The sequence below is a fragment of the Oncorhynchus tshawytscha genome, linkage group LG20, assembly GCF_018296145.1.
Source record: "Oncorhynchus tshawytscha isolate Ot180627B linkage group LG20, Otsh_v2.0, whole genome shotgun sequence".
Lineage (NCBI taxonomy): Eukaryota > Metazoa > Chordata > Actinopteri > Salmoniformes > Salmonidae > Oncorhynchus > Oncorhynchus tshawytscha.
Window position 1 is genome coordinate 15,908,541 of NC_056448.1, and position 26,753 is coordinate 15,935,293.

Sequence of the window (26,753 nt, forward strand, 5' to 3'; positions counted from 1 at the left end):
GATGAGTTTGGAGGGGACCATGGTGTTGAATGCAGAGTTTTAGTCTATGAGCAGCATTCTCACATAGTTATTACCCATCGTTTCCAGGTGGGAGAGGGCAGTGTGAAGTGCAATTGAGATTGCGTCACCTGTGGATCTGTTGGGGCGGTTTGCAAATTAGAGTGGATCCAGAGTGTCTGGGATGATCGTGTTCATATGTGTCATGAGCAGCCTTTAAAAGCACTTTATAATTACAGATGTGAGTGCTACAGGGTGATAGTCATTTAGACAAGTTACATTTGAGTTCTTGAGAACCCGGACAATGGTGATCAGCTTGAAACATGTTGAGATTGGTACAAAGAGATATTGAAAATGTCTGTGTAGACACTTGCCAGCTGGTCTGCGCATGCTCTGAGAACATGCCTTGGTATTCTGTCTGGCCCTGCAGCCTTGCATTGTTAATCTGTTTAAAACTTTACTCAGATCAGCCATGGAGAGCAAGAGTCATCAGGAACAACAGGTGCTTTCATGTAGGACGGTTTTGTTTTCCTCAAAGCAAGCATTAGTCATTTAGCTCATTTGAAAGTTTTTCTGCATTGAGCATCTCACAGCTGGCTTTGCAGGGGTGTAGCTAAAACTGTAGCCTACTGTACTCCCTAATTCAGATTGAGAAATGCATAGCATAGTTCCTGATTTCTCAATGGATCAGGGCGGGGCTCTGCGCATGCACGTAGGGCTTCGTCAAGAGTGTCTGTCCCTCCCTCCCTCGGTGTGTGAGTCCGTCTGGCAAGGTTTGGCGCATCAGCGGAGAACAGGAGAGAGAGAGAGGACGTGATTTGGAGCTGCGGTTCTTTCCCTAGATTCTGCGAGCGGTGGCCTCCCGCTTTAGGACGCACGACTCCTTTTGGAATTGTACACTCTCTTTGCTGCTAACTTCCTTGCCTATTCCACACCGGCCTTATCCACCCGGCAAACCGCACTATTCTGAACACCCATTCCATTGATAGCGGTCCATTAAGCGCAGCAAGAGCAGAACAGCGAAGATGTCTGGGCAAGGCTATCAGGGCAAGAAGAACATTCCCCGCATTACAGTGAGTTAGGAAAACATGTATTCATTCCATTGAACATTGTGCATGTATTGCTACAACTATCCGTTCACCAGTCAGGCAAAGATGTGCATCGCTAAAATGAGGCTTGTGATCCGAATTAGTTGAAGCTCTCTCGGGTAGCTTTAGGCTACATCTCAAAGGTGAACGACCTGTTTGCATAAACTGTGAAATGCATTCTGCACGAGCTCTTGGTGTAATTAACGGGGTCTTTAGGATTAACATGGAGAGGCCACATCTTTGAGACTATGTAAAGAAATGATATTTCAAATGATAATGGGCTAAAATGGGCTATTACAGTTTTGCTTATCGGGTCAACACGGGTAATCGTTCAGAGCATAGGACTTAATTTATCTCAATTGTCTTTATTTGACAAGATGAGAGCCTGAGGCTAGCTGGCCAACTTTGGATAGGCCAAATCACATCTGGCTCTTGTAAGACTCTCCTTGAAATCAATGTTGTCCTTGAATCATTTCCACATGTACAATTAATTCAGTCGCACGGCTGTGGTTTCGCGGACCCGCATTATAGGGGACATTTCCATGCCGATGTTCTTTGTCAGAGAACAGTATCTGGCCGGTTATCACCGTTCGCCAACGGGTGGAGCAAATGCATTAGCTTTCTCGCCTGTGCCCATCCGCTGCAATGTCGGATTAGTTTTTCTGGACAATTCCAACTCCGGTGAATTCGGTAAAATTGTTATTTATATATAGCCGGGTTTAGGACATATAACACGTTATTGTTTACGGATTTTGTGTGACTCTGGGCGAGGCAGCAACCATGTCTCGCCCAAGATTTTAAATCATGGCGAGGAGAGAAAATCATAGGATAATGACAAGAGAAGAAGAATGAAAGGGGGCGGCAGAGGCTCCAGTTTCCTGCCGTGTCTCTCAGCCTCCACACTAATGAAGGGAAAGGGGCAAAAACGACTATAGACTCCCGCATGTCTTTCCATATTTATATTGCTGAACTGCATCATTTATAGGTTTTCGTCTCCAGTGGTCTATATGAACCCCCCAACTATTAATCCAACATTCATGCTTCCCAACCACATTGCAATGAACCTATGCATCAATACACAGTTGAAAAACACCTTTTGGCCTTTGTCTTAAGACCATAGGCCTACTTCTCCATGTAATGGATGTCCTGAAGATCTATAACAGTCTAAGCTTTTATTGGAAAAGTGCCTCTCTCCTCATTGCCTGTGCATGTGAGCTTTTTTTGTGGACAAAGAAAGCAATTTGAAAGGGGCTTTGGCTGGCATCCCGGTTGGTTACTCCAGCAGGCTGTCAGGCTGGCTGGGTCTGACAAAACTGATGTAGGTTTGGCCTAAACCCTGTCACATCCCACAGCCTGCTCATATGGATACGGCAGCCGCCAGCCATGACCTGGTGAAGGGAGCAGGCTAGGGATACCCCACCTAATGATCTATTCACATAGTCACACACACTATCATTCTGCGATGCTCTGCCCCTTCTACTGAGCTGTCCTCATCCCTCTCTGAACTCCTGTTGCTAAACTCAGCCATTGTCCAACATGAGGATGACGGGAGAGACAGAGAAAGAATAGAGGTACGCCTAAAGTAGCCCATATTTCAGACTGCAAGAGATGAAAGAGCAAAATGGATAGACAGACAGATAAACAGGGGTGACTGAGAGTGCACTACCAAGGGTGACTGCGAGTGCAGTACCAAGGGTGACTGAGAGTGCACTACCAAGGGTGACTGCGAGTGCAGTACCAAGGGTGACTGTGAGTGCAGTACCAAGGGAGCAGCCGCAGTTGTGTGTATGTGTGCCACACCCCTATGGCAGGGAGCAGTGAGCACACTGTGTTGTCTGCCTGTCATGTAGACAGCCTGTCACACACACATTTATGGAACCAAACAATCCCCTTCCCCGTACAGTCCAACAATCTTCTGCTTATCCAGGTCATATCCTTGTTATTTCATGCATTTATCAATTATCATAACACAGGATCAGCAAGCCAGGGAGTGTCGTCACTGTTTCAAGGTAGATGTACATCTATGTGTATATCATATGTGTATGAATGTGTTTGCGGTTTTCGATCAGTTTATCATCCTCGCGCTCCAGGCTTTGCCCTGTCTTCACCCAGTTCTGGAGTAGATTCCCTGAAGAGCCTAACAGTAAGTGTTAGATCAGAGGATCAGGAGCCATAGTAGCCCTAACAGCTAACTCAGATATAGAACATACACCCAGGGGAAAGAGAACATGAGGGCAGATAGAGAGAGATGAATGAAAGAGAAACTGAGAGAGTAAGAACAAAGTACAGTCAATCTAACATACTAAAACAATTCACTGCATAACCAAACACACGATCACTATAGATACACACAAAGAATGTGCTTGTATGCTACTTTCTGTCTTTCATGTTAAGTTAATTGTGATTTTTTTTTGGTTGGGTGATTATGACAAACACCCCCCACAGAAACATAGGCGTACACACACACACACACACACACACACACACACACACACACACACACACACACACACACACACACACACACACACACACACACACACACACACACACACACACACACACACAGTTGTTGAGATTGGAAAGTCAAAGGGCAGCAGGCAGGCTGCAGTACGAGGCTGTCGTCACCAGCTGGAGTGGTCAGCTGCAGACTAGAAAGCAGCACACCTCAGAGACGCCTCATCAAATATGAATGTCATCCTAAAATCACCACCTGGGGCTGCATTCAAAAGATGACTCATCCAACTCTCTCATGAATATGATTAGGTTAATTTACAGTCACACACTCACTCACTCAAAGTTGCCATTGGAAAATGTGGAAACAGAAATAGATTTTTGGATTTATTGTTATTTAAGGGGAGGACTCTAAAGGGTTCCTGTATAAAACTGATGGACTTAACTGCAGGACGGACATATCATGAATACTTTAATGAGAGAGGTCTTCCTGTTGTTCCCAGGCTCTGGGGTCAAGAGTTCAGGAGTCAGTGGAATACCTGGGATAGGGCCACTGTGGATGCCATTTTATCCAGAAGCCTCTGGCCGTGTCCGAATACCCCTAGCAGCATTCTAAATAGTATGCATTTTGGGTATGCGAAAATACAAGTTACAGTATATAGAATGTGAAATTCAGTATGCCTTAAATGCCATGATTTCATACTCATTTCGGCTTTTAATTTAGTAGAGTTCGCTGCACATTATTGAGGAAGAGAATCGTCTTTCGAGACTCGCGTGTTTTTGTCTACCGCTGATAATCAGACAAGGGGACGCAATCTACCAAAATGAACAAATGGTGAGATTCAATGCAATTGCACATTATATGACACCTTCAGAGTATGGATGAGACTAGTATTGATATTTGTGTGTACTGCATTCGTTTTTTACTAAACGGTATGTTCTAAATAGTATGTAGTTAGAACGATTAGTACACAGTATGCAATTGAAGTAAGCAGTAGGCAAGCCAGATTTCAGACACGGCCCCTGAATCTTCCTGTTAGATCAGTCTCTGTTACTAAAGACAGTCCAGCCTGGCGCTGCTCATCCCCAGCCCACCATTCTCCCACAGTAATCCCATTATGCACTGTGGCCTGGGGAATTCCGTGTTCACACATTACACAAAGCACACTCTTAGTTCTAAGGGACACTGACTGCCTGCCAATAACACTTTTTTCCCTTCTACACTGTGAGATATAATCAGGCATATCCCCATTCATAAACCCTCCAATGTGAGATGGTGTTTATTTATGTCCACTTCAGCAGCTTGGGCACAGGAAGATAGGGGAAGGAATGGTGCCCCAGTGCAACCTGGGATTTCTCTCTGACAAGCAAGGTTTCCTTTTTCTTTTAAGAGGATCCGGCGGCCGCTACACAGTACAGATGGTTGGCTCAACAAAATCCATGCTTCTAAATTGGAGCGTCTGTACAGTAGCAGTCATAGTCTGTGTGTCTTAAACCAGACAGCCACCCAGCAGCTCCTGCAGTCTTTGATCAGGGGAACTGTGGCTATTCCAGATCCAGGGGACATAGAGCTGACGGGGCCTGAGGGCGGTTTCCTGGTCACCCATCCACTGGAAAGAAACTATTGGATCAGTAACTATTTGGATTAGGCGTGCTTGATGCTTCTCCACCCCAGCTCCAGCACATGTTCCCCGGGAGTTTTCCACTGGGAGAGAACAACACATGCTGTTCCTTGGTTACCTCATTTGACAGCGTTTTGTCTTCGATCGCGGAAGGTTGCTCAGGCCCAGTAGAAATGGGCCCTGTCTATTGCTTTCATGCAATGTGTGAATAACGTCTTTGCCTTAATGGTTTCAATTTTAACGTTTGATGTCACGTCTTCAACTACACGTCAGTAGTCTTTCATTCGAGCCCTCTAAAGCCCTCCTCTCTGATTGACCTCTAACCTATCCAGGCTCTAGTCTGGTGCTGGGCTTGGTTCAGATTTGTTTTTGCAGTTTAGGGAATTTCTGAAAACGGCTTCTACACTTAAATCTCAATTGAATCATTTGTAATTAGGTCTGTATTAGTTGGTCAGAGATGAATGACCTGTTGTTGATATTAAACATTGACCAACACCCTAGGCATATTATTTGACTAAGAGTTAAAAACCCTGTTCAATTGAGTCAATATCCTGTTTGTGTGTGGATAGAACTGGTTCACTGTCATGTTTGGCTCAGGTCCAGAACAATCAAAAGATAGATGCTCTCCAAAAACATGATGCCTGATGGACGATCACAGGCCAAGCAGATTGGGTACTGACTTTGACCTGCAAATATTTTAAAAACAAGAACCGCTAAGTAAGTTAAAATAAGAAGAAACATGAAATAGGCGTGCACGTTTTATAAACAAAACACAGTAGATTGAGTTTAAAAGCTCTTGACTGTTGTTATCATCGGACCTTTACTAAGAGTGACAGAGAATGACATTTTTCCGGGAACCTTTCTTTCCGTTTTTGGTCATGTAAGAGTATCTAAACATGTAATTCTAGTTTTTAGATCATGGCTGTCTCACACATAGTTGTATGAATGTTTATGAATGTATTTCGGTAAAGGCCTCCAATTTTATAGTGCATTTGGAATGTATTCAGACCCCTTGACTTTTTCCACATTGTGTTACAGCCTTATTTTAAAATGGAATAAATTGATGAGGGGGAAAAAACTATCTACACACAATACCCCATAATGACAAAACAAAAACAGGATTCTACACATTTTTGCTAATGTGTGTGTGTGTGTGTATATATATGCACTATAAATGCACTATAAATATTACATGTTACATTTACATAGGTATTCAGACTCTCCAAGCGGGCTGTCATGTGCCTTTTACTGAGGAGTGGCTTCTGTCTGGCCACTCTACCATATAGGCCTGATTGGTGGACTGCTGCAGAGATGGTTGACCAAGGCCCTTCTCCCCCGACTGCTCAGTTTGGCCGGGCGGCCAGTTTTAGGACGAGTCTGGGTGTCTCCAAACTTTTTCCATGTAAGAATGATGGAGGCCACTGTGTTCTTGGGGACCTTCAAAGCTGCAGACATTTTTTGCTACCCTTCCCCAGGTCTATGCCTCGACACAACCATGTCTCGGAGCTCTACGAACATTTCCTTTGACCTCATGGCTTGCTTTTTGCTCTGACATGCACTGTCATCTGTGGGACCTTATATAGATGTGTGTACCTTTCCAAACCATGTCTAATCAATTGAATTTACCACAGGTGGGACTCCAGTCAAATTGTAGAAACATCTCAAGGATGATCAATGGAAACCGGATGCACCTGAACTCAGTTTCGAGTCTCATAGCAAAGTGTCTGAATACTTATGTAAATAAGTTATTTCAGGTTTTTTTTTAACGCATTTGCAACAACAAAAAACCATTTCAAAACCTGTTTTTGCTTTGGTGTTATGGGGTATTGTGTAGATTGATGAAGAAAAAAATCATTTTAGATTAAGGCTGTAACGGAACAAAATGTGGAAAAAGGGAAGGGGTCTGAATACTTTCCGAATGCACTGTATATGTGAAATGGCACGACAAATAATGAAATAGTGATAGTCAACCACTTGATTTTTGTTCAGTGAACAGTTGCTAAAACAGGATGGAATCATGTAGATGTGAGAATGGACTGGGTTCATCACTCCTGTCACACGTGTTATTCAAAATGTCCCGACATAGTCATCACTGATAATACATTCTTTGGGGGTTTGTTCGAAAGAGAGGAGAGAAATGTGTGTGCGGGTGCGTTTCTGCGTATGTCTTTGTTTTATAGAATGTTTGTCAGTTGGCAGGGAACAAGTAACCACTTTTGTTGGGGAAAAAATATACCAAAGCATTTCAATGTCATAAAGATCAGTTTTCTATAATTTAGTCCAAATGCATTTCGGGCGGTGCATTGTGAACCCCGTTGGAAAGCATTTCTGCTTGAGGCCAGGGCTTCTAGCAGGGAAACACGCTAGAGGCTGAAACTCAAACAGAGCAACCTTTGTTTGTGGAGGGGGCTAAATGCCTCGTGACCAGAATTGTGTCTCTCCACTTTTGGAGAGTAGGCCGTCGCCACTGGGGCAACACAGGGAGGTGCCAGGGGGCCCGGCTCTCCCCTCTCTCAGTCTCACACAGAAACAAGTGGCCTGGTGACAGAGGTATGGAAGACTGATTCCCAGTGAGGATGCCGGAGGGGCGTGTCCTGTGGCGTGCTCTGCTGCTTGTCATTGATTCATCAGTGCATTCCTCACCCTCATTTTGAGCCATGCTGGTATCATCCTACCTAGTCAATTATCCATTCGAAGATGCATGTTCCATATTTTGTTCCTGGTCACGACATGCTGTATTCAGCCATCTGTAATAAGCACACAGTACATCTGCGTTCCCTTTCTACCTTCCTGTATTAGAATGTGCATGAAGCATTGATCACGCAGTCTCTCTTTAAGACTCATTCCAGGCTGCTGCTCAACTCCAATCCTCTGTGTCTTTGGTTCCGATTGAACTCCCGTTCCCTCTCTCCTATTGCTCTGCTTCTCGATCTCTCTCTCCTTTATTCTTACAATCCCAAACACTTTCTGTCCCGTTCTCTGTCTCACTCACATACTGTAATGGTTGAACAAGCTTCACCCAAGATCTGGTGCTGATCCAAACTATCCCAGCATGGAACTGCTTCTTCCTCTGTGGTGTGTGTGTGTGTGTGTGTGGTGTGTGTGTCTGTGTGTGAAAGAGAGAGAGACTTACAACACAAGCCATCCATAATCAAATAGATCATGCCAGCCCAGCACAACCAGTTGGGGCAACCATAAACATTTTGGGAGGATAACTTGTTCCTTATCATCACAGAACTCACTTGGACGAAGCCTAATATCCCCATGACGCAACAAGGCAGAACATCAGATAATGCTGTGACAGTGATACATGATGTGACACTGCCCAATACAGCAGAGAGGCAGTCGGAACGTCCCACCATGGTGGGGGTGATGGGACATGTAGGGGGGTTAAGTCTTTTGGCTTGTCTTTAGTATTTTACGTGTCTGTATTTAGTATATTAATAGCACAGTGTTAGCTGATGCTTCCTGAAAAGAAAGTGGCTGGTACTGCGGTGGTGCCAAATACAATACTCACCATCATGAGCTCATTTTCATTAGGACATATAAATGCCCAGGACGTTCTTTGTGCGTTACATTCTGGTGTCTGCTTTCCCACACTGACATTAAAGGCTTTTCCTAAAGGAACGCTTACTTCACTGTGTTAACTCTGTGAGAATGAAGAGAACTGGACATGTGTATACTAACGAATGAATGTCAGTTGGCAACCCATCCCTTACAGGATGAATTGACACATAAAGAAACATTACCTTGATTCACAGTGAATTCTTCATCCAATAATATCTTTTTTTTAAATGATCTTGTAGAGTGACCGTCTCCTGATCAAAGGGGCGATAATCGTGAACGATGACCAGTCCTTCTGTGCTGACATCTACATGGAGGATGGTCATATCAAGTGAGTTTCACAACGACGACTACATGCTCTACTTCTCAGAGGTTAACTACCTCTGCACCATCCTTACCATGCGTTAGACTTTTAACACTGGCCTGTAGTTTGCTTTTACAGACTAAATTGCAGTCTATAACTCTATAACAACTCTCTCTCTTTTTCTCTTTCTCACTCTCTCTCTCTTGCTTTCCCTTCTCTCTCTCTCTCTCTCTTCCTCTGACTCCCAGACAAATTGGCGAGAACTTGATAGTGCCCGGTGGGGTGAAGACCATCGATGCCCACGGGCGCATGTTGATGCCAGGGGGCATTGATGTGCACACACGCTTCCAGATGCCCGACCGGGGCATGACCTCGGTGGACGACTTCTACCAGGGCACCCGCGCCGCTCTGGCAGGGGGCACTACCATGATCAGTATGTACACTACCACCTACCCACTTTCTGTCCTCCCCCTCTCAAGAGTAATGGGCAGGGCACAGTGCCAGCTCCATCTATGGCAGCACCAGGTCCTGAGTCCATAAAGTCTCATCTGCTACAGACTAGCGTGCCACCAAGTGCTGCTGAGTGCTGTGAAAAGTGGACTAGGGAGGACATTCAAAACTTTATTCAAGTTGTTTATCTGTTCTACTGAATACTGAATATCCTAGCTGCCTCAGTAAAGGTCCATCTCCCTGCTCAGCAGTTACACAGACTCCTGAAGAGTAAGGTGGCTTTATCACATCGGGCAGAATGCTGACTTTTGCTGCTCTGCACTGCAGAGTCCACAGAGCCATCTCTGTAAATGGGACACGTCACGAAACAGAGGCTTAATGGGTCACAGTGCAGTGCAGTACAGTACAATCTGGTGGATGAAACATGATGCAAGATCCTGATCTAGGCTTTTAATCTGACCTACTGCATATCATGGTTGAATGCGACCAGAACAATAAGAATGAACCAATTTACTAAACAATTGTATGTGTGTGTGTCCACTAGTTGACCACGTGGTTCCGGAACCTGGGGTCAGTTTGCTGTCTGCCTTTGAGCAGTGGCGTGAGTGGGCGGACAGCAAGTCGTGCTGTGACTACTCTCTACATGTGGACATCACTGAGTGGCACAAGGGAGTCCAGGAGGAAATGGAGGCCCTTGTCAAGGACCACGGTACAGACACATCCACATTAACATCTCATAATGTGATATAGTACATGTTGATTGGTTGTGTTCATGTTTTCTATTTCTGTATGGTTGCTAGATTTCCTACATGTAAAGTACCAGTCAAAAGTTTGGACACACCTAGTCATTCAAGGGTTTTTCTTTATTTTTACTATTTTTTGAAATTGTAGAATAATACTGAAGACATCAAAACAATGAAATAACACATATGGAATCATGTAGTAGTCAAAAAAGTGTTAAAAATATGAAAATATGTTTTAGATTTTAGATTCTTCAAAATTGCCACCCTTTGCCTTGATGACAGCTTTGCACACTCTTGGAATTTTCTCAACCAGCTTCATGAGCAAGGCTTTTACAACAGTCTTGAAGGAGTTCCCATATATGCTGAGCACATGTTGGCTGCTTTTCCAAACTCTGCTGTCCAACTCATCCCAAACCATCTCAATTGGGTTGAGGTCGGATGATTGTGGAGGCCAGATCATCTGATGCAGCACTTCATTACTCTCTTGGTCAAATAGCCCTTACACAGCCTGAAGGTGTGTTGGGTCATTGTCCTGTTGAAAAACAAATGATAGTCCCACTAAGCACAAACTAGATGGGATGGTGTATTGCTACAGAATGCTGTGGTAGCCATGCTGGTTAAGTGTGCCTTGAATTCTAAATACATCACCTACAGTGTCACCAGCAAAGCAACATCTCCTCCATGCTTCACGGTGGGAACCACACATCCGTTCACCTAGTCTCACAAAGACCGGACGGTTGGAACCAAAAATCTCAAATTTGGACAATTTATACTCATCAGACCAAAGGACAGATGTCCACCAGTCTAATGTCCATTGCTCGTGTTTCTTGGCCCAAGCAAGTCTCTTCTTATTATTGGTGGTTTTTAGTAGTGGTTTCTTTGCAGCAATTCGACCATGAAGGCCTGATTCACGCAGTCTCCTCAGAACAGTTTATGTTGAGATGTCTGTTACTCAAACTCTGTGAAGCATTTATTTGGGCTGTAATTTCTGAGGCTGGTAACGTTAATGAACTTGCCCTCCACAGCATATGTAACTCTGGGTTTGCGACTGCACTTGAAGAAACTTTCAAAGTTCTTGAAATTTCCATATTGACTTACCTTCATGTCTTAAAGTAATGATGGACTGTCGTTTCTCTTTGCTTATTTGCACTGTTCTTGCCATAGTATGGACTTGATCTATTACCAAATAGGGCTATCTTCTGTATACCCCCCTACCTTGTCACAATACAACTGATTGGCTTAAATCCACAAATGTACTTTTTAACAAGGCACACCTGTTAATTGAAATGCATTCCAGGTGACTACCTTGTGAAGCTAGTTGAGATAATGCCAAGAGTTTGCAAAGCTGTCATCAAGGCAGAATCTCAAATCTATTTTTATTTGTTCCACACATTTTTGGCTACTTCATGATTCCATATGTGTTATTTCATAGTTTTGATGTTTTCACTATTATTCTACAATGTAGAAAATAGTAAAAATGAAGAAAAACCCTGGAATGAGTAGGTGTGTCCAAACATTTGACTGGTGTACTGTATGTTCATATGTTACTGGTCTCTTCGCCTCTCTTTGTTTCTCATCCCAACTCTCTGTACCTTCCTTTGACACGTGCTCTCTCTCCTCAGGTGTCAACTCTTTCCTTGTCTATCTGGCTTATAAGGGTGTTTTCCAGCTTGCTGACTCTCAGGTATGACTTACCTTATCATATGGTAGCTTTTTTTTTAAAACGTTGGCTCCCTGTTTGTCTTACAGGAAACATCGATCGCTACCCGCCACAAAGGACATGAATGGTTCAAATAATCTTTAAGAAAAAAGTATGAAAGGAATTCACCTCTTTTTGCGCCACATTAACTGTTGAAAGTTATGGGACAAAATCACACTGAATGCTCAATTACATGCACTGTAAGACTTCATATACTGTAGCTCTCTAGCCCTCCCCACCCAGCATATCCCATGGCCTGCTCTGGGCTGAGTTGAGGAGGGAGGGTGGGGGAGGTTGAGGCATTCATTGTGTGTGTCTCCAGTGTGAGTAAGGGACGATGAAAGAATGCACCAGTCCAAGTCTTTGTGTCTGACTCATGGTGAAACAGATTAATCTTGGACTGGAGGCTCCTTTGAAAACGGCCCGCGTTGGTCTTTGCACCTGTGTGAGGAATGCATTCAGGCTGCTTGGCCAGAGCATTTCATTCTGTTTTGTGCAGGTCTCCCAAGGCAACCTATGGTAGCTCTTTATTATATTTCTGGCTTTTGGGAGATGACTCATACAAGACTCACACATCGCTCATACATCAGTAACAGGTTCTCCTCTACCACTGTTGTATTTGAGACCTTCAGAGTGAGTTTGCATGGTGTGAAATTGGCATTATTGTTCACTTTGCTCAGCTATCAGAGTATCCTCATTTAACTTTACCCTGTCTGTTCTATGACCCATCTGTGGTTGTCTCAGGCTGCTGACATGGTTATTTCCTGTAGGTCTATGAGGTGTTCAGTGTGATCCGGGACCTGGGGGCCATCGCTCAGGTCCATGCTGAGAATGGAGACATTGTGGCTGAGGTAAGACCTGAGGCTAATGGAGTAAGGCGGTTTTCTCTCTCTAAAAGAAATGAAGGAATGGCAGCAGTTTTACGGGCGCCCAACCAATTGTGCTGTTATGGGTTTTTTTTTGCGTTATTTGTAACTTAATTTGTATGTTTCTGCAACCGTATCTTACGGCAAAAAAAGAGCTTCTGGATGTCAGGACAGCGATCACTCACCTCAGGTTAGTATTTCTTCTTCGACAAGCAGGACGCACAGGACATTCTCCGAACTCCCGACAAGGCCAACATCTCAGTTATTGTCAAGAGGAAGAGACGCAGGTATAGAGGACACAGAGTGGGGTGATTCGCAAAAGGCGAGTTGGAAAGATGCCGTTTCCATCGGTATTACTCGCCAACGTGCAATCATTGGACAATAAATTAGACGAGGTACGATCACGAATATCCTACCAACGGAACATCAAAAACTGTAATATCTTGTGTTTCACGGAATCGTGGCTGAATGATGACATGGATATTCAGCTAGCGGGATTTACACTGCACCGGCAAGATGGAACAGCACACTCCGGTAAGACGAGGGGGGGTGGTCTGTGCATATTCGTAAACAACAGCCAGTACATGAAATCTAAGGAAGTCTCTAGATTTTGCTCGCCTGAAGTATAGTATTTTGTGATCAAATTCAGACCACACTATCTGCCTAGAGAGTTTTCAGCTATACTTTTCGTGGCTGTTTATTTACTACCACAGGCAGATGCTGGCACTAAGACCGCACTCAGTCAGCTGTATAAGGAAATAAGCAAACAGGAAACCGCTCATTCAGAGGCGGCGCTCCTAGTGGCCAGAGACTTAAATCAGTTCTACTAAATTTCTATCAACATGTTAAATGTGCAACTAGAGGAAAAAAAATCTAGATCACCTGTACTCCACACACAGAGACGCGTACAAAGCTCTCTCTCGCCCTCCATTTGGTAAATCCGACCACAATTATATCCTCCTGATTCCGGCTTACAAGCAAAAATTAAAGCAGGAAGCAACAGTGACTCGGTCTATAAAAAAAGTGGTCAGATGAAGCAGATGCTAAACTACAGGACTGTTCTGCTATCACAGACTGGAACATGTTCTATGATTCTTCTGATGGCATTGAGGAGTACACCACATCAGTCACTGGCTTTATCAATAAGTGCATCGAGGACCTCGTCCCCACAGTGACTGTGCGTAGATATTACATACCCCAACCAGAAGCCATGGATTACAGGCAACATTCGCACTGAGCTAAAGGGTAGAGCTGCCGCTTTCAAAGTGCGGGACTCTAACCCAGAAGCCTATAAGAAATCCTGCTATGCCCTTCGACGAACCATCAAACAGGCAAAGCGTCAATACAATGCTAAGATTAAATCATACTACACCGGCTCCGACGCTTGTCTTATGTGGCAGGGCTTGCAAACTATCACAGACTACAAAGGGAAGCACAGCCGCAAGCTGCCCAGTGACCCAAGCCTACCAGACGAGCTAAATCACTTCTATGCTTGCTTCAAGGCAAGCAACACTGAGGCATGCATGAGAGCATCAGCTGTTCCGGACGACTATGTGATCCCGCTCTCTGTAGCCGACTTGAGTAAGACCTTTAAACAGGTCAAAATTCACAAGGCTGCTGGGCCAGACGGATTACCAGGACGTGTGCTCCGGGCATGTGCTGACCAATTGGCAGGTGTCTTCACTGACATTTTCAACATGTCCCTGATTGAGTCTGTAATACCAACATGCTTCAAGCAGACCACCATAGTCCCTGTGCCCAAGAACACGAAGGCAACCTGCCTAAATGACTACAGACCCGTAGCACTCACGTCCGTAGCCATGAAGTGCTTTGAAAGGCTTGTAATCGCTCACATCAACACCATTATCCCAGAAACCCCAGACCCACTCTAATTTGCATACCGCCCCAACAGATCCACAGATGATGCAATCTCTATTGCACTCCACACTGCTCTTGCCCACCTGGACAAAAGGAACTTCTATGTGAGAATAATATTAATTTACTACAGCTCAGGGTTCAACATCATAGTACCCTCAAAGCTCATCACTAAGCTAAGGATCCGGGGACTAAACACCTCCCTCTGCAACTGGATCCTGGACTTCCTGATGGGCTGCCCCCAGGTGGTGAGGGTAAGTAGAAACACATCTGCCATGCTGATCTTCAACACTGGAGCCCCTCAGGGGTGCGTGCTCAGTCCCCTCCTGTACTCCCTGTTCACCCATGACTGCATGGCCAGGCACGACTCCAACACCATCATTAAGTTTGCAGACGACACAACAGTGGTAGGCCTGATCACCAACAACGACGAGACAGCCTATAGGGAGGAGGTCAGAGACCTGGCCGGGTTGTGCCAGAAGAACAACTTAACCCTCAACGTAACTAAGTCTAAGGAGATGATTGTGGACTACAGGAAAAGGTGGACCTCAGCATGCCCCCATTCTCATCAACAGGGCTGTAGTGGAGCAGGTTGAGAGCTTCATGTACCTTGGTGTCCACATCACCAACAAACTAGAATGGTCCAAACACACCAAGACAGTCGTGAAGAGGGCACGACAAAGCCTAATCCCCCTCAGGAAACCTAAAAGATTTGGTATGGGTCCTCTGATCCTCAAAAGGTTCTACAGCTGCAACATCGAGAGCGTCCTGACTGGTTGTATCACTGCAATTGCTTGGCCTCCGACCGCAAGCCACTACAGAGGGTAGTGCGTACACCCCAGTACATCACTGGGGCTAAGATGCCTGCCAGCCAGGACCTCTATACCAGGTGGTCTCAGAGGAAGCCCCTAAAAATTGTCAAAGACCCCAGCTACCCCAGTCATAGACTGTTCTCTCTACTACCGCATGGCAAGCGGTACTGGAGTGCGAAGTCTAGGACAAAAAGGCTCAACAGTTTTTACCCCCAAGCCATAAGACTCCTGAACAGGTAATCAAATGGCTACCTGGACTATTTGCATTGTGTTCCCCCCCAACCCCTCTTTTACGCTGCTGCTATTCTCTGTTTATCATATATGCATAGTCACTTTAACTATACATTCATGTACATACTACCTCAATTGGGCCGACCAATCAGTGCTCCCGCACATTGGCTAACTGGGCTATCTGCACTGTGTCCCACCACCCACAAACCCCTCTTTTACGCTACTGCTACTCTCTGTTTATCATATATGCATAGTCACTTTAACCATATCACATGGTTCATACTACCTCAATCAGCCCGAATAACCGGTGCCTGTATATAGCCTCACTACTGTATATAGCCTCACTACTGTATATAGCCTCGCTACTGTTATTTTTCACTGTCTTTTTTTACTGTTGTTTTTATTTCTTTACTTACCTATTGTTCACCTAATACCTTTTTTGCGCTGTTGGTTAGAGCCTGTAAGTAAGCATTTCACTGTAAGGTCTACTACACCTGTTGTATTCGGCGCACGTGACAAATAAACGTTGATTTGATATTGTCACACCGACCTTCTCAATATTGCCGACTTAGTACACAAGGGGGCGCCAAACAAACACAGAATGCTAACAGAATTAGCACAAGTAATACCGAATTTCCAAGGGGGTTGCTAGCTAAATATGCTAACGAGCGAAAATGAAAATAAGCGATTTGCAAAGACAGTCAATCCAGCTCGTGTGCGTGTGTGTGTGTGTGTGTGTGTGTGTGTGTGTGTGTGTGTGTGTGTGTGTGTGTGTGTGTGTGTGTGTGTGTGTGTGTGTGTGCGTGTGTGTAATTTTTGGTGAGTTTGGACATTTACAAGCGAATGTGAATGAGAGACATTGTGCAAATTGTGGCAGCCCAGGGGACAATAAACAGGACACACAATAAATAAGACAGCGAGAGTCGGTTTTCCCGGTGCTTAAACAAAAGTTGTTCTTTAAGAAAGGTTGGGGGGAACGGGGAGGGGAGAAATACATCTGAAAGGCTTCTCATGTAACGGGTGGGTCACTGTTTCTCGGACCGTCTGTGTTCATTTAAAAAAAAATATTTCACCTTTATTTAACCAGGTAGGCCAGTTGAGAACAAGTTCTCATTTACAACTGCGACCTGGCCAAGATAGAGTAAAGCAGTTCGACACATACAACAATACAGAGTTACACATGGAATAAACAAACATACAGTCAATAATACAGTAGAAAAATCTATATACAGCATGTGCAAATGAGGTAGGATAACAGAGGTAAGGCAATAAATAGGCCATGGTGGTAAATTAATTACAATATAGCAATTAAACACTGGAATGGTAGGATGTGCAGAAGATGAATGTGCAAGTTGAGATACTGGGGTGCAAAGGATAAATAAATAAATACAGTATGGGGATGAGGTAGATTGGATGGGCTATTTACAGATGAGCTATGTACAGGTGCAGTGATCTGTGAGCTGCTCTGGCAGCTGGTGCTTAAAGTGTCCATATGAACAAAAAAGAGAGTGAGAGTGATGAGTCTGGGGTTTCAATACTTGCGCCGGGAGTCGTTGTGTCTGGGAATGGGTCCTCTTTCTTTGGGCCCAAAGAAAAGGAAGAGACAAAGTTGAGCCAAACATTACCTAGTATCTTCTTTCTCGTCTGATCGAGGTGCTTATCATACTCACTGCTGTTTTTCTGGGGTCTAGGAGTACCCTCTGCCTGTCTACCCAAGCGCCCGAGTGATTGCACCTCTACTTATACCCATTTGGGGTAACGAGGGAACGGTGGGACCAATTCCAGGTCCAATTGGTTGCAGCACCTGGACTGGGTAGTATGGGTGTTGAATCACCAGCCCCAGTCAGTGCCTATAGAGCTGTCCATGGTGCTGACTCACCTTGGCCTCTGTAGCCCTCTAGAGCTGACTAAGGACCTGCTCTTTCCTTGTAGCTCCCTGCTGGCCCCCGGGTTGCCACAAAAGGAACACAGTTTTGACGCATGCTTGTCTAAAGGACAAACTGTACTTGTATACACACTGTGTCTGTGGAGTCTGGAGTTGCTAGGGCAACGGGCCTGCCTGCTCTGCTCAGAGAAGAGGGGGGGAGCAGACGGAGAGGAGAAAAAAAAGCAAGGAAATCAAGATAGCACTGGCAGCTGTACAGATAACTCATCCAAAGGGCTTTGACTTCTCAAACACGGCAGATGATGCCTCGTCACCTTATTATTTCAGCCACTTACTTAGATAACTAGCAAGATAAACTTAGGGGTCGCGTTAACTCAGAATTCTTTCACGCAGAAAGAAAAGATAAAACACAATAAATATCTTGCTGCGTTTTGTAAGCGGTCATCTATAATGCTTCTTATTGTAATTTCTTCTCGGCATCTGACAAATGTTGTGCTTCAGTTTCACTTCTCTACTCGGATGAGAATTCACAAACAGGCATTCTATCACCAGACAGCACTGACTGATGTGTAGCTACTTTTCTCCGGTACTTTTCTCTGTGTAGCCAAGTTTCACTTCAAGCAAAACATTAGCAAATGTACCTGGCTCCATTCTTTCTATGATAAACATTAGAAGTGTAATGGCCATGCATCGTTTTTGCAAAACGTACCTTGTTTTTTCATTGTAAGCTTAATTACTTGTGTGGCTGCCAGCCAAATAGCTTTGCACTTGTGTTGTCATCTGATGAAAATGAAGCTATTTTCTGCTGAATGTGTTGCACTAATGTATTTTTTGTGAAGGAAACTATAGTTGCACGTCCCTGATTACTCTATTGCACTCTATCGCACGTCCCTGATCACTCTATTGCACTCTATCGCACGTCCCTGATCACTCTATTGCACTCTATCGCACGTCCCTGATCACTCTATTGTCGCCCTGATCACTTGCATTGCACTCTATCGCACGTCCCTGATTACTCTATTGTCGCACGTCCCTGATCACTCTATTGCACTCTATCCCTGATCACTATTGTGTCTGATCATCACTCTATTGCACTCTATCGCACGTGTCTGATCACTCTATTGCACTCTATCGCACGTGTCTGATCACTCTATTGCACTCTATCGCACGTCCCTGATCACTCTATTGCACTCTATCGCACGTCCCTGATCACTCTATAAAAAACGCTGTTGACTTTCAAAATAAAACGCGACCCCTGTCAATACACAGCCGGACAACACAGCTGGGCTCACCTGCACCCACTTTATCCCGTTGTGCTATTTACAAACAAACAGGTGACTGGCTTTCAACAGTATTGACAGTATGGAAAAACCATCCCGTGGCTATTCCCAAATACCCCGGTATATACAGTATACCTCCAAAGCCCAGCTAACAATACACCATTTGCTGGACTATCAAAACCCAATCTATAATATCAAACACGGGACATTTTTAAAGCGTACCTGTTCTGTCCATTCAGGAGCAGCGTCGTATCCTGGAGCAGGGCATCACTGGACCTGAGGGACACGTCTTGAGCCGTCCTGAAGAGGTATAATGCATCAGCATTTGACCTCAGAGTTCTTAGCTCTCTGTTTTTATCTTCCCTTTCTATTTTCAAAACGCGTCCTTGCATGGTCACCTTGACCTCTGAACCCTGGGTGTGTCTTTCAGGTGGAGGCAGAGGCTGTTAATCGTTCGGTGACAGTAGCCAATCAGACCAACTGTCCCCTCTACGTCACTAAGGTGATGAGCAAGAGTGCTGCTGATGTCATCGCTCAGGCCAGGAAGAAGGGTGAGAGACTGTTGCTAGGCTGTTGCTAGGGTACAAACATACAGAAAGATGAAGGGAAGATGCACATGTGTGAGCCAAAAGAAGGGAGAGGCACCATAATAGGTCAATAACATCATTCATTTTGTAATCACATGATGTTTCTGATTGGCCTTGCAGGCACGGTGGTGTACGGGGAGCCAATCACTGCCAGCCTGGGCACAGATGGCTCACACTATTGGAGCAAGAACTGGGCCAAGGCCGCCGCCTTCATCACGTCCCCGCCCCTCAGCCCAGACCCGACCACGCCCGACTATCTCAGCTCCCTGCTCTCCTGGTGAGAGCACTAACTCAGCACCATTACACTGGATTGGGCCATATGGACCAATATCCGTATTCATATGATGTAAACTGTTATCATGGTGACAAGGTCAAGTAGGACAATCATCCCACTCAGAGTCCAGGTGGCACAGTCTAATCTCTTGTCCTGTGCCTTCCTCCCCAGTGGAGACCTTCAGGTGACTGGCAGTGCCCACTGCACCTTCAACACTGCCCAGCGCGCCGTGGGCAAAGACGACTTCACCCTCATCCCCGAGGGTACCAACGGCACTGAGGAGAGAATGTCCCTCATCTGGGACAAGTGTGTGGTGAGAGACTACATGTTTTATATATATATAGAACATACAGTATACTCATATACAGTACATAATATATACAGTAGAACCTACAGTGTACATCATGTGTAGAATGTGTATGCATTGTGTGAATTTGCACATTCACACAACAATTGCGTACACACTCATCTATATCCATAAAAATGTGATTTTTCTCCCAAAGTTAACTGCCCCATTCTCTGTGTTCCCCTGGCTCATCCAGGTGACAGGCAAAATGGATGAGAACCAGTTTGTGGCGGTCACCAGCACCAACGCTGCTAAGATCTTCAACCTGTACCCCCGTAAGGGCCGCATCGCTGTGGGCTCTGACGCCGACCTGGTCCTCTGGGACCCAGACGTCACCAAGATCATCTCAGCCAAGAGCCACAACTCGGTCAGTCAGTCACACACTCACTACGCACAAATATTATATCTTCAGATAAGCCCAGTCTACTGTATATCCAGCCATATGGTATTACACCACAGATTCATCTTCGGGAAACTGCCCAAAATTAAATAGTTAAACTTTGAACATTCAAGTGAACTTGAAGTTGAATTGCAATGGTTCTATGAAATTACCATATTGGTATTTGTATGGTCATCTGACTCCTGACCACACATGATTGGTTGGGTTCCCCAGCTCTAGGGCGTGGGCATTATGGTAACTCAGAGGAGTGATGTCACCCCCAAACTCTGCCAGAGTACGGGAACATGTCATTTCTGATTGTTAGCAGCCAAATCACAGTGTGCATGCGTGTGTATGTCCGTGTGTGTGCTTTTGCAGTCTAATTGCTCTACCTCTCTGTGTTCTATGGTTTCTTTCTTTCCATTTGGTCATGAAATTGACTAATGTACATGGGGAAAATTGGTAATTCAGAGAGACATAGTGTGTGTGTAATGGGTGGTCCAGCCTCTTGGTGATCTCATGCTTTTTCTAAGCCCTGTGGAGCCCACTAAATGGCCATGACCTCAGTCCTAGTCAGCCAGTAGTTTTTACGAGGGTGGTCACACTCCACACTGCTCTCCACTGCCCACACCAGCCTTGTAAGTGCCTGGTAACTCTGCTCCTCGCTGCCTGGCTAAATCAATGGTCTGTGGTGATCAATGATGCTATCTCAGGAGGGGTTTTCAATTGCCATTTATCTATCCCTTTCAAAACCCATAGGGGACACTTAATGATTTGAACATTGGCCCACTATAAAACAGCAGCTCACTGGCAAAGGATGGAGGAGGAGGGAGGTCCTCCACACTAGTACTAAAACCAATCAACTCACACGAATCATAAGAAAAATGATCTATTGTACTACATTCTGTCTCTCCTCCTCTCTCCCCCTGTCACTCTTCCAGAATGTGGAGTACAACATCTTTGAGGGTGTGGAGGTGCGTGGCGCCCCCCTGGTAGTGATCAGCCAGGGTAAGATCGTCCTGGAGGAGGGGAACCTCCACACCACCGAGGGGTGTGGCCGCTTCGTGGGCCGGAAGCCCTTCTCGGACTACGTCTACAAGAGGATAAAGGCCCGCAGCAGGGTAAGGCACTGTTTTGGAACTGTGTCATCGTGGTGTGCTGTCTTTTGCATTGATGTGTTTTATATCCAAGGGAGTGGGTTTCCTTTTCAAATACCCTGTTTCATGTTAACTTACTGACTCATGATAAGATGAGGGTATTGGCTGACAAGTTGGATGTTGCGTTCCACTATCAGTAGCAGGGTAAAAGTACTGTCACTGCAACGGATTTCCATCATATGGATTTTTTGGTTGTACAGTAGTTATTATATATTTTTTAAGGTATATACAGTGGGGCAAAAAAGTATTTAGTCAGCCACCAATTGTGCAAGTTCTCCCACTTAAAAAGATGAGAGAGGCCTGTAATTTTCATCATAGGTACACTTCAACTATGACAGACAAAATGAGAAAAAAAAAATCCAGAAAATCACATTGTAGGATTTTTAATGAATTTATTTGCAAATTATGGTGGAAAATAAGTATTTGGTCAATAACAAAAGTTTATCTCAATACTTTGTTATATACCCTTTGTTGGCAATGACAGAGGTCAATCGTTTTCTGTAAGTCTTCACAAGGTTTTCACACACTGTTGCTGGTATTTTGGCCCATTCCTCCATGCACATCTCCTCTAGCTAGAGCGGTGATGTTTTGGGGCTGTTGCTGGGCAACACGGACTTTCAACTCCCTCCAAAGATTTTCTATGGGGTTGAGATCTGGAGACTGGCTAGGCCACTCCAGGACCTTGAAATGCTTCTTACGAAGCCACTCCTTCGTTGCCCGGGCGGTGTGTTTGGGATCATTGTCATGCTGAAAGACCCAGCCACGTTTCATCTTCAATGCCCTTGATGATGGAAGGAGGTTTTCACTGAAAATCTCACGATACATGGCCCCATTCATTCTTTCCTTTACACGGATCAGTCGTCCTGGTCCCTTTGCAGAAAAACAGCCCCAACGCATGATGTTTCCACCCCCATGCTTCACAGTACGTATGGTGTTCTTTGGATGCAACTCAGCATTCTTTGTCCTCCAAACACGACGAGTTGAGTTTTTACCAAAAAGTTATATTTTGGTTTCATCTGACCATATGACATTCTCCCAATCTTCTTCTGGATCATCCAAATGCTCTCTAGCAAACTTCAGACGGGCCTGGACTTGTACTGGCTTAAGCAGGGGGACACGTCTGGCACTGCAGGATTTGAGTCCCTGGTGGCGTAGTGTGTTACTGATGGTAGGCTTTGTTACTTTGGTACAGTCTTCCCAGCCTGGTGCAGGTCTACAATTTTGTTTCTGGTGTCCTTTGACAGCTCTTTGGTCTTGGCCATAGTGGAGTTTGGAGTGTGACTGTTTGAGGTTGTGGATAGGTGTCTTTTATACTGATAACAAGTTCAAACAGGTGCCATTAATACAGGTAACGAGTGGAGGACAGAGGAGCCTCTTAAAGAAGAAGTTACAGGTCTGTGAGAGCCAGAAATCTTGCTTGTTTGTAGGTGACCAAATACTTATTTTCCACCATAATTTGCAAATAAATAAATAAAAAATCCTACAATGTGATTTTCTGGATTTTTTTTCTCATTTTGTCTGTCATAGTTGAAGTGTACCTATGATGAAAATTACAGGCCTCTCTCATCTTTTTAAGTGGGAGAACTTGCACAATTGGTGGCTGACTAAATACTTTTTGCCCCACTGTATATATATTGTTTAATCAAATTGAAAAGGACTGGAGCTGGTCAAACTCGCAGTTTAATGTACAAAATGATCATCTTTCCCTAAAAGCTTTTTACATGAAAGGGGAACTTAATTTACATGAAATGGGGGTTAATTTACATGAAAGGGGGTTAATTTACATGAAAGGGGGGTTAATTTACATGAAAGGGGAGGTTAATTTACATGAAATGAAAGGGGATGTTCATTTACATGAAAGGGGATGTTCATTTACATGAAAGGGGAAGTTCATTTACATGAAAGGGGAAGTTCATTTACATGAAAGGGTAAATTAATTTCACCCTGCAGACAATCGATCTGAGATCGACTTAAGTTTTATTTATGGTGTTTTTGGGGGGTTTAACCCATGCAGTAGGTTCGGGTTGTTTGATCTTGACTCTTGATTCTGCCTCCTCCCTGTTCTCCAGCTGGCTGAGCTAAGGGGTGTTCCCCGGGGGCTATATGACGGGCCTGTCTGTGAGGTGTCAGTCACACCCAAAACTATGACTCCTGCCTCCTCTGCCAAGAACTCTCCAGCCAAGCAGGCAGTAGCCGGGGCCCAGCCTGTCCGCAACCTGCACCAGTCAGGGTTCAGCCTATCTGGTGAGGAGCACTGGGGTGGATCCATGAATCCATTCACTAGAGATATCTATCTGACATTATACCTATCTTTTTTTTTTAATCTTTTTTTTTTACCCCCCTTTTTCTCCCCAATTTCGCGGTATCCAATTGTTAGTAGTTACTGTCTTGTCTCATCGCTTTATCCCCCGTAAGGACTCGGGAGAGGTGAACGTCGAGAGCCATGCGTCCCCCGAAACACAACCCAACCAAGCCACACTGCTTCTTAACACAGCGCGCAGCCAGCCGCTCCAATGTGTTGGAGGAAACATCGTACACCTAGCCCGCCACAGGATTCGCTAGTGCGCGATGAGGCAAGGATATCCCTGCCGGCCAAACCCCCCCTAACCCGGCCAATTGTGCACCCCCAATGGGCCTCCCGGTTGCAGCCGGGCTCCGGAGTCTCTGGTGGCACTGCGCCACCTGGGAGGCCTATACCTATCATAGTTTTGATGATAAACTATGATATGTTCATAACAATGAAAATGTCATAATACAGTGATATTGACTTCCTCCTCCTCTTCTGTACTTGTAGGTGCTCAAGTTGATGACAACCTTCCTCGGCGTAACACCCAGCGCATTGTGGAGCCACCTGGTGGCAGGGCCAACATCACCAGCCTGGGTTAACCCCTCCCATTGGCCACCAGGGGAAATGAGGGCTTGAGGAGAGGGGCATCAGGGACTAGGGGACATTCCACCAGGAGCCAAACCAATTCTCCCCTCCTCAATCTCTTTCCCCCGTCTGCCGCTCCGTACATCTCTCCCCCACTCTCTCTCCCCCGACACCCCACTATAAAGGAGACGCCTATAAAAAAATATTTGCCTCATTGGAAGAAAAAAAAGAGACGACAACAACAGCCCATATTTGAGCACTTTTGACTGTATTATTTAGTGTTCTCTACTGTACTTTCTTCCTGCCATGTATCATTCAGTTTATTTTTTGATGTTCATGTCATAGTAGAGGGGTCAAGTGAGACTAGACTGAGCAGTTTTAACACAGCCAAAAGGTCAAGGCAGTGCATGTCGCATTTGCATGGAGGAAGTCCAATCTGTTTCCGTTCGTCTTTTTTCATTTTCAATATAGGGTAAATGAAGTACGGAGACACATGGGTAACATGTTCTACATCAGATATCAGATTAGTTGCGCTAACATTATGTAGTGAACAAACATGGAAGAGATAAGTCGCTTATGCTTTCCTCAATATTGATCTTTTCACTGGTTTGTGTTTGTTCTCTACTGTTTATACAGCCTTGCCCTCCACTGTGCTCGTCCTCTCCCACACGGTTAAGATCAGTACAGCACTGGCTACCATCAACACAATTTATTGACTTGTCCTTTGTTATTGTTTAAAGCTGGCAGTATGCCATCCTCGTCCTCCGGGTTACGGGATGAGGCATGAGATTAGTAGTAAACTGAACCACTGTTGAAAACCTGAAAGGAGCTTCTCACTGGTGCTCATCTCATGTCATCCCACCAGTAGCTTTGTTTAAAGGAATAAATGGACTGAAAAAAAACATGGTCCATATTTGGAAGCTGCTGGTGAGCCAGGAAAGTCCAGTAGATTAGAGGAGAAGGGGTTTTGGCAGGCTGTGAATAGAGCGCTGTATTTCTCCCAGGGAGAGGCCATCATGGAACTTAACGGCCCATGAGAGGAGATGTGACTCAAATGTAGGATGTTGGGAGGAGTGTAACCGGGTCGGCAGCGAAGGAAGGGAGATTTGTCAGAATACTAGGGAATGCCCAATTTTTCATAGCCTCGTTCAACTCACCCTCTTTGCAAGATGGTGCCACACTCGTACTCAGCTACGCTATAGTACAGTATGTGCCCATATACCTCGCCTGAAGGGGATTGTGATCTATCACTGTAATGGGATCTTTGAGACTCATACACCCTTTTATTGACAGTGTTGCAGGCAGCATCCCTCCCTCCTGTTCTACAATGTCCCAGTACCAACCAGTGCATTCAGAAGACTGAATGTCTTTCTGCTCCCGGCCTCCTCTTTTTAATTAATGCACTCCTCTTTTCCTTTTAATCTCTTTATGTGCCTGAACCCACAGAAGTTGTACTGATATTTCGATTTTCTATTATTCTTATGATGGTAAGATAAAAATGTAAAATAGCTGATGTTAACCGATACAAAGGTGCCAGATTTTGTTATTTCGTATTCCACGGATAGTGCTCCTTTAAAAACAACTATGCTTACTTAATATGTTCTAATGTTTTAGTTTTTAACTGTTCTTATATTTGGTGTCATTCTGTAAGTAGTGGCCTGAGGCTGAACACTATTCATCTGAGCTTGAAAGTAGACATGGAGTAATGTATATCTAACTAGTGTGCAGTGTTAATGTGTAAGGGATGGGACACACACTGGTCCCAGTGCACCACTCTTTGGGTCTCAGACCTGGAGTGCTGGTAATGGCCCTTCGTTTTGCACGGTCTGGTTTTCATTAAGGCAAAGCAGTCTGGCAGCTGTTTTTCTACCTTCACTCGCATGTCAGCGAGATCCTGGCCTAAAAGTCGCTGTTCTGCAGTGTTTCGCCTTTTCCTCTCCATGACTCAACACAGAGCAACACACTCACACTGTGACAGACGCACTCACTCACACTCTGACAGACACACTCACTCACACTGTGACAGACGCACACACTCACACTGTGACAGACGCACTCACTCACACTGTGACAGACGCACACACTCACACTGTGACAGACACACTCACTCACACTGTGACAGACGCACTCACTCACACTCTGACAGACACACTCACACTCTGACAGACACACTCACTCACACTCTGACAGACACACCCACTTACACTGACAGACGCACTCACTCACACTGTGACAGACGCACTCACTCACACTGTGACAGACACACTC

General features: G+C 44.9%; 1 protein-coding gene across 1 annotated transcript; it reads left to right on the plus strand.

The window, feature by feature from the left end:
• Positions 1-757: 757 nt before the first annotated feature.
• Positions 758-26,539, plus strand: dpysl2b (dihydropyrimidinase like 2b). The gene is made up of 14 exons (XM_024380565.2): positions 758-1,070; positions 8,968-9,056; positions 9,278-9,462; positions 10,024-10,188; positions 11,845-11,906; positions 12,692-12,772; positions 19,110-19,178; positions 19,301-19,421; positions 19,578-19,734; positions 19,903-20,044; positions 20,274-20,444; positions 21,398-21,577; positions 23,683-23,857; positions 24,408-26,539. Exons 1-14 carry the CDS (start codon positions 1,023-1,025, stop codon positions 24,497-24,499), a joined length of 1,737 nt encoding a protein of 578 aa, XP_024236333.2. The 5' UTR covers positions 758-1,022; the 3' UTR covers positions 24,500-26,539.
• The last annotated feature ends 214 nt before the right edge of the window (positions 26,540-26,753 follow it).

Coding starts and splice junctions, on each gene's coding strand:
- dpysl2b (XM_024380565.2), top strand. CDS start 1,023: ATGTCTGGGCAAGGCTATCAGGGCAAGAAGAACATTCCCCGCATTACA. Junction 9,057..9,277: donor ATGGAGGATGGTCATATCAA/GTGAGTTTCACA, acceptor TCTGACTCCCAG/ACAAATTGGCGAGAACTTGA. Junction 19,179..19,300: donor TCTTGAGCCGTCCTGAAGAG/GTATAATGCATC, acceptor TGTGTCTTTCAG/GTGGAGGCAGAGGCTGTTAA.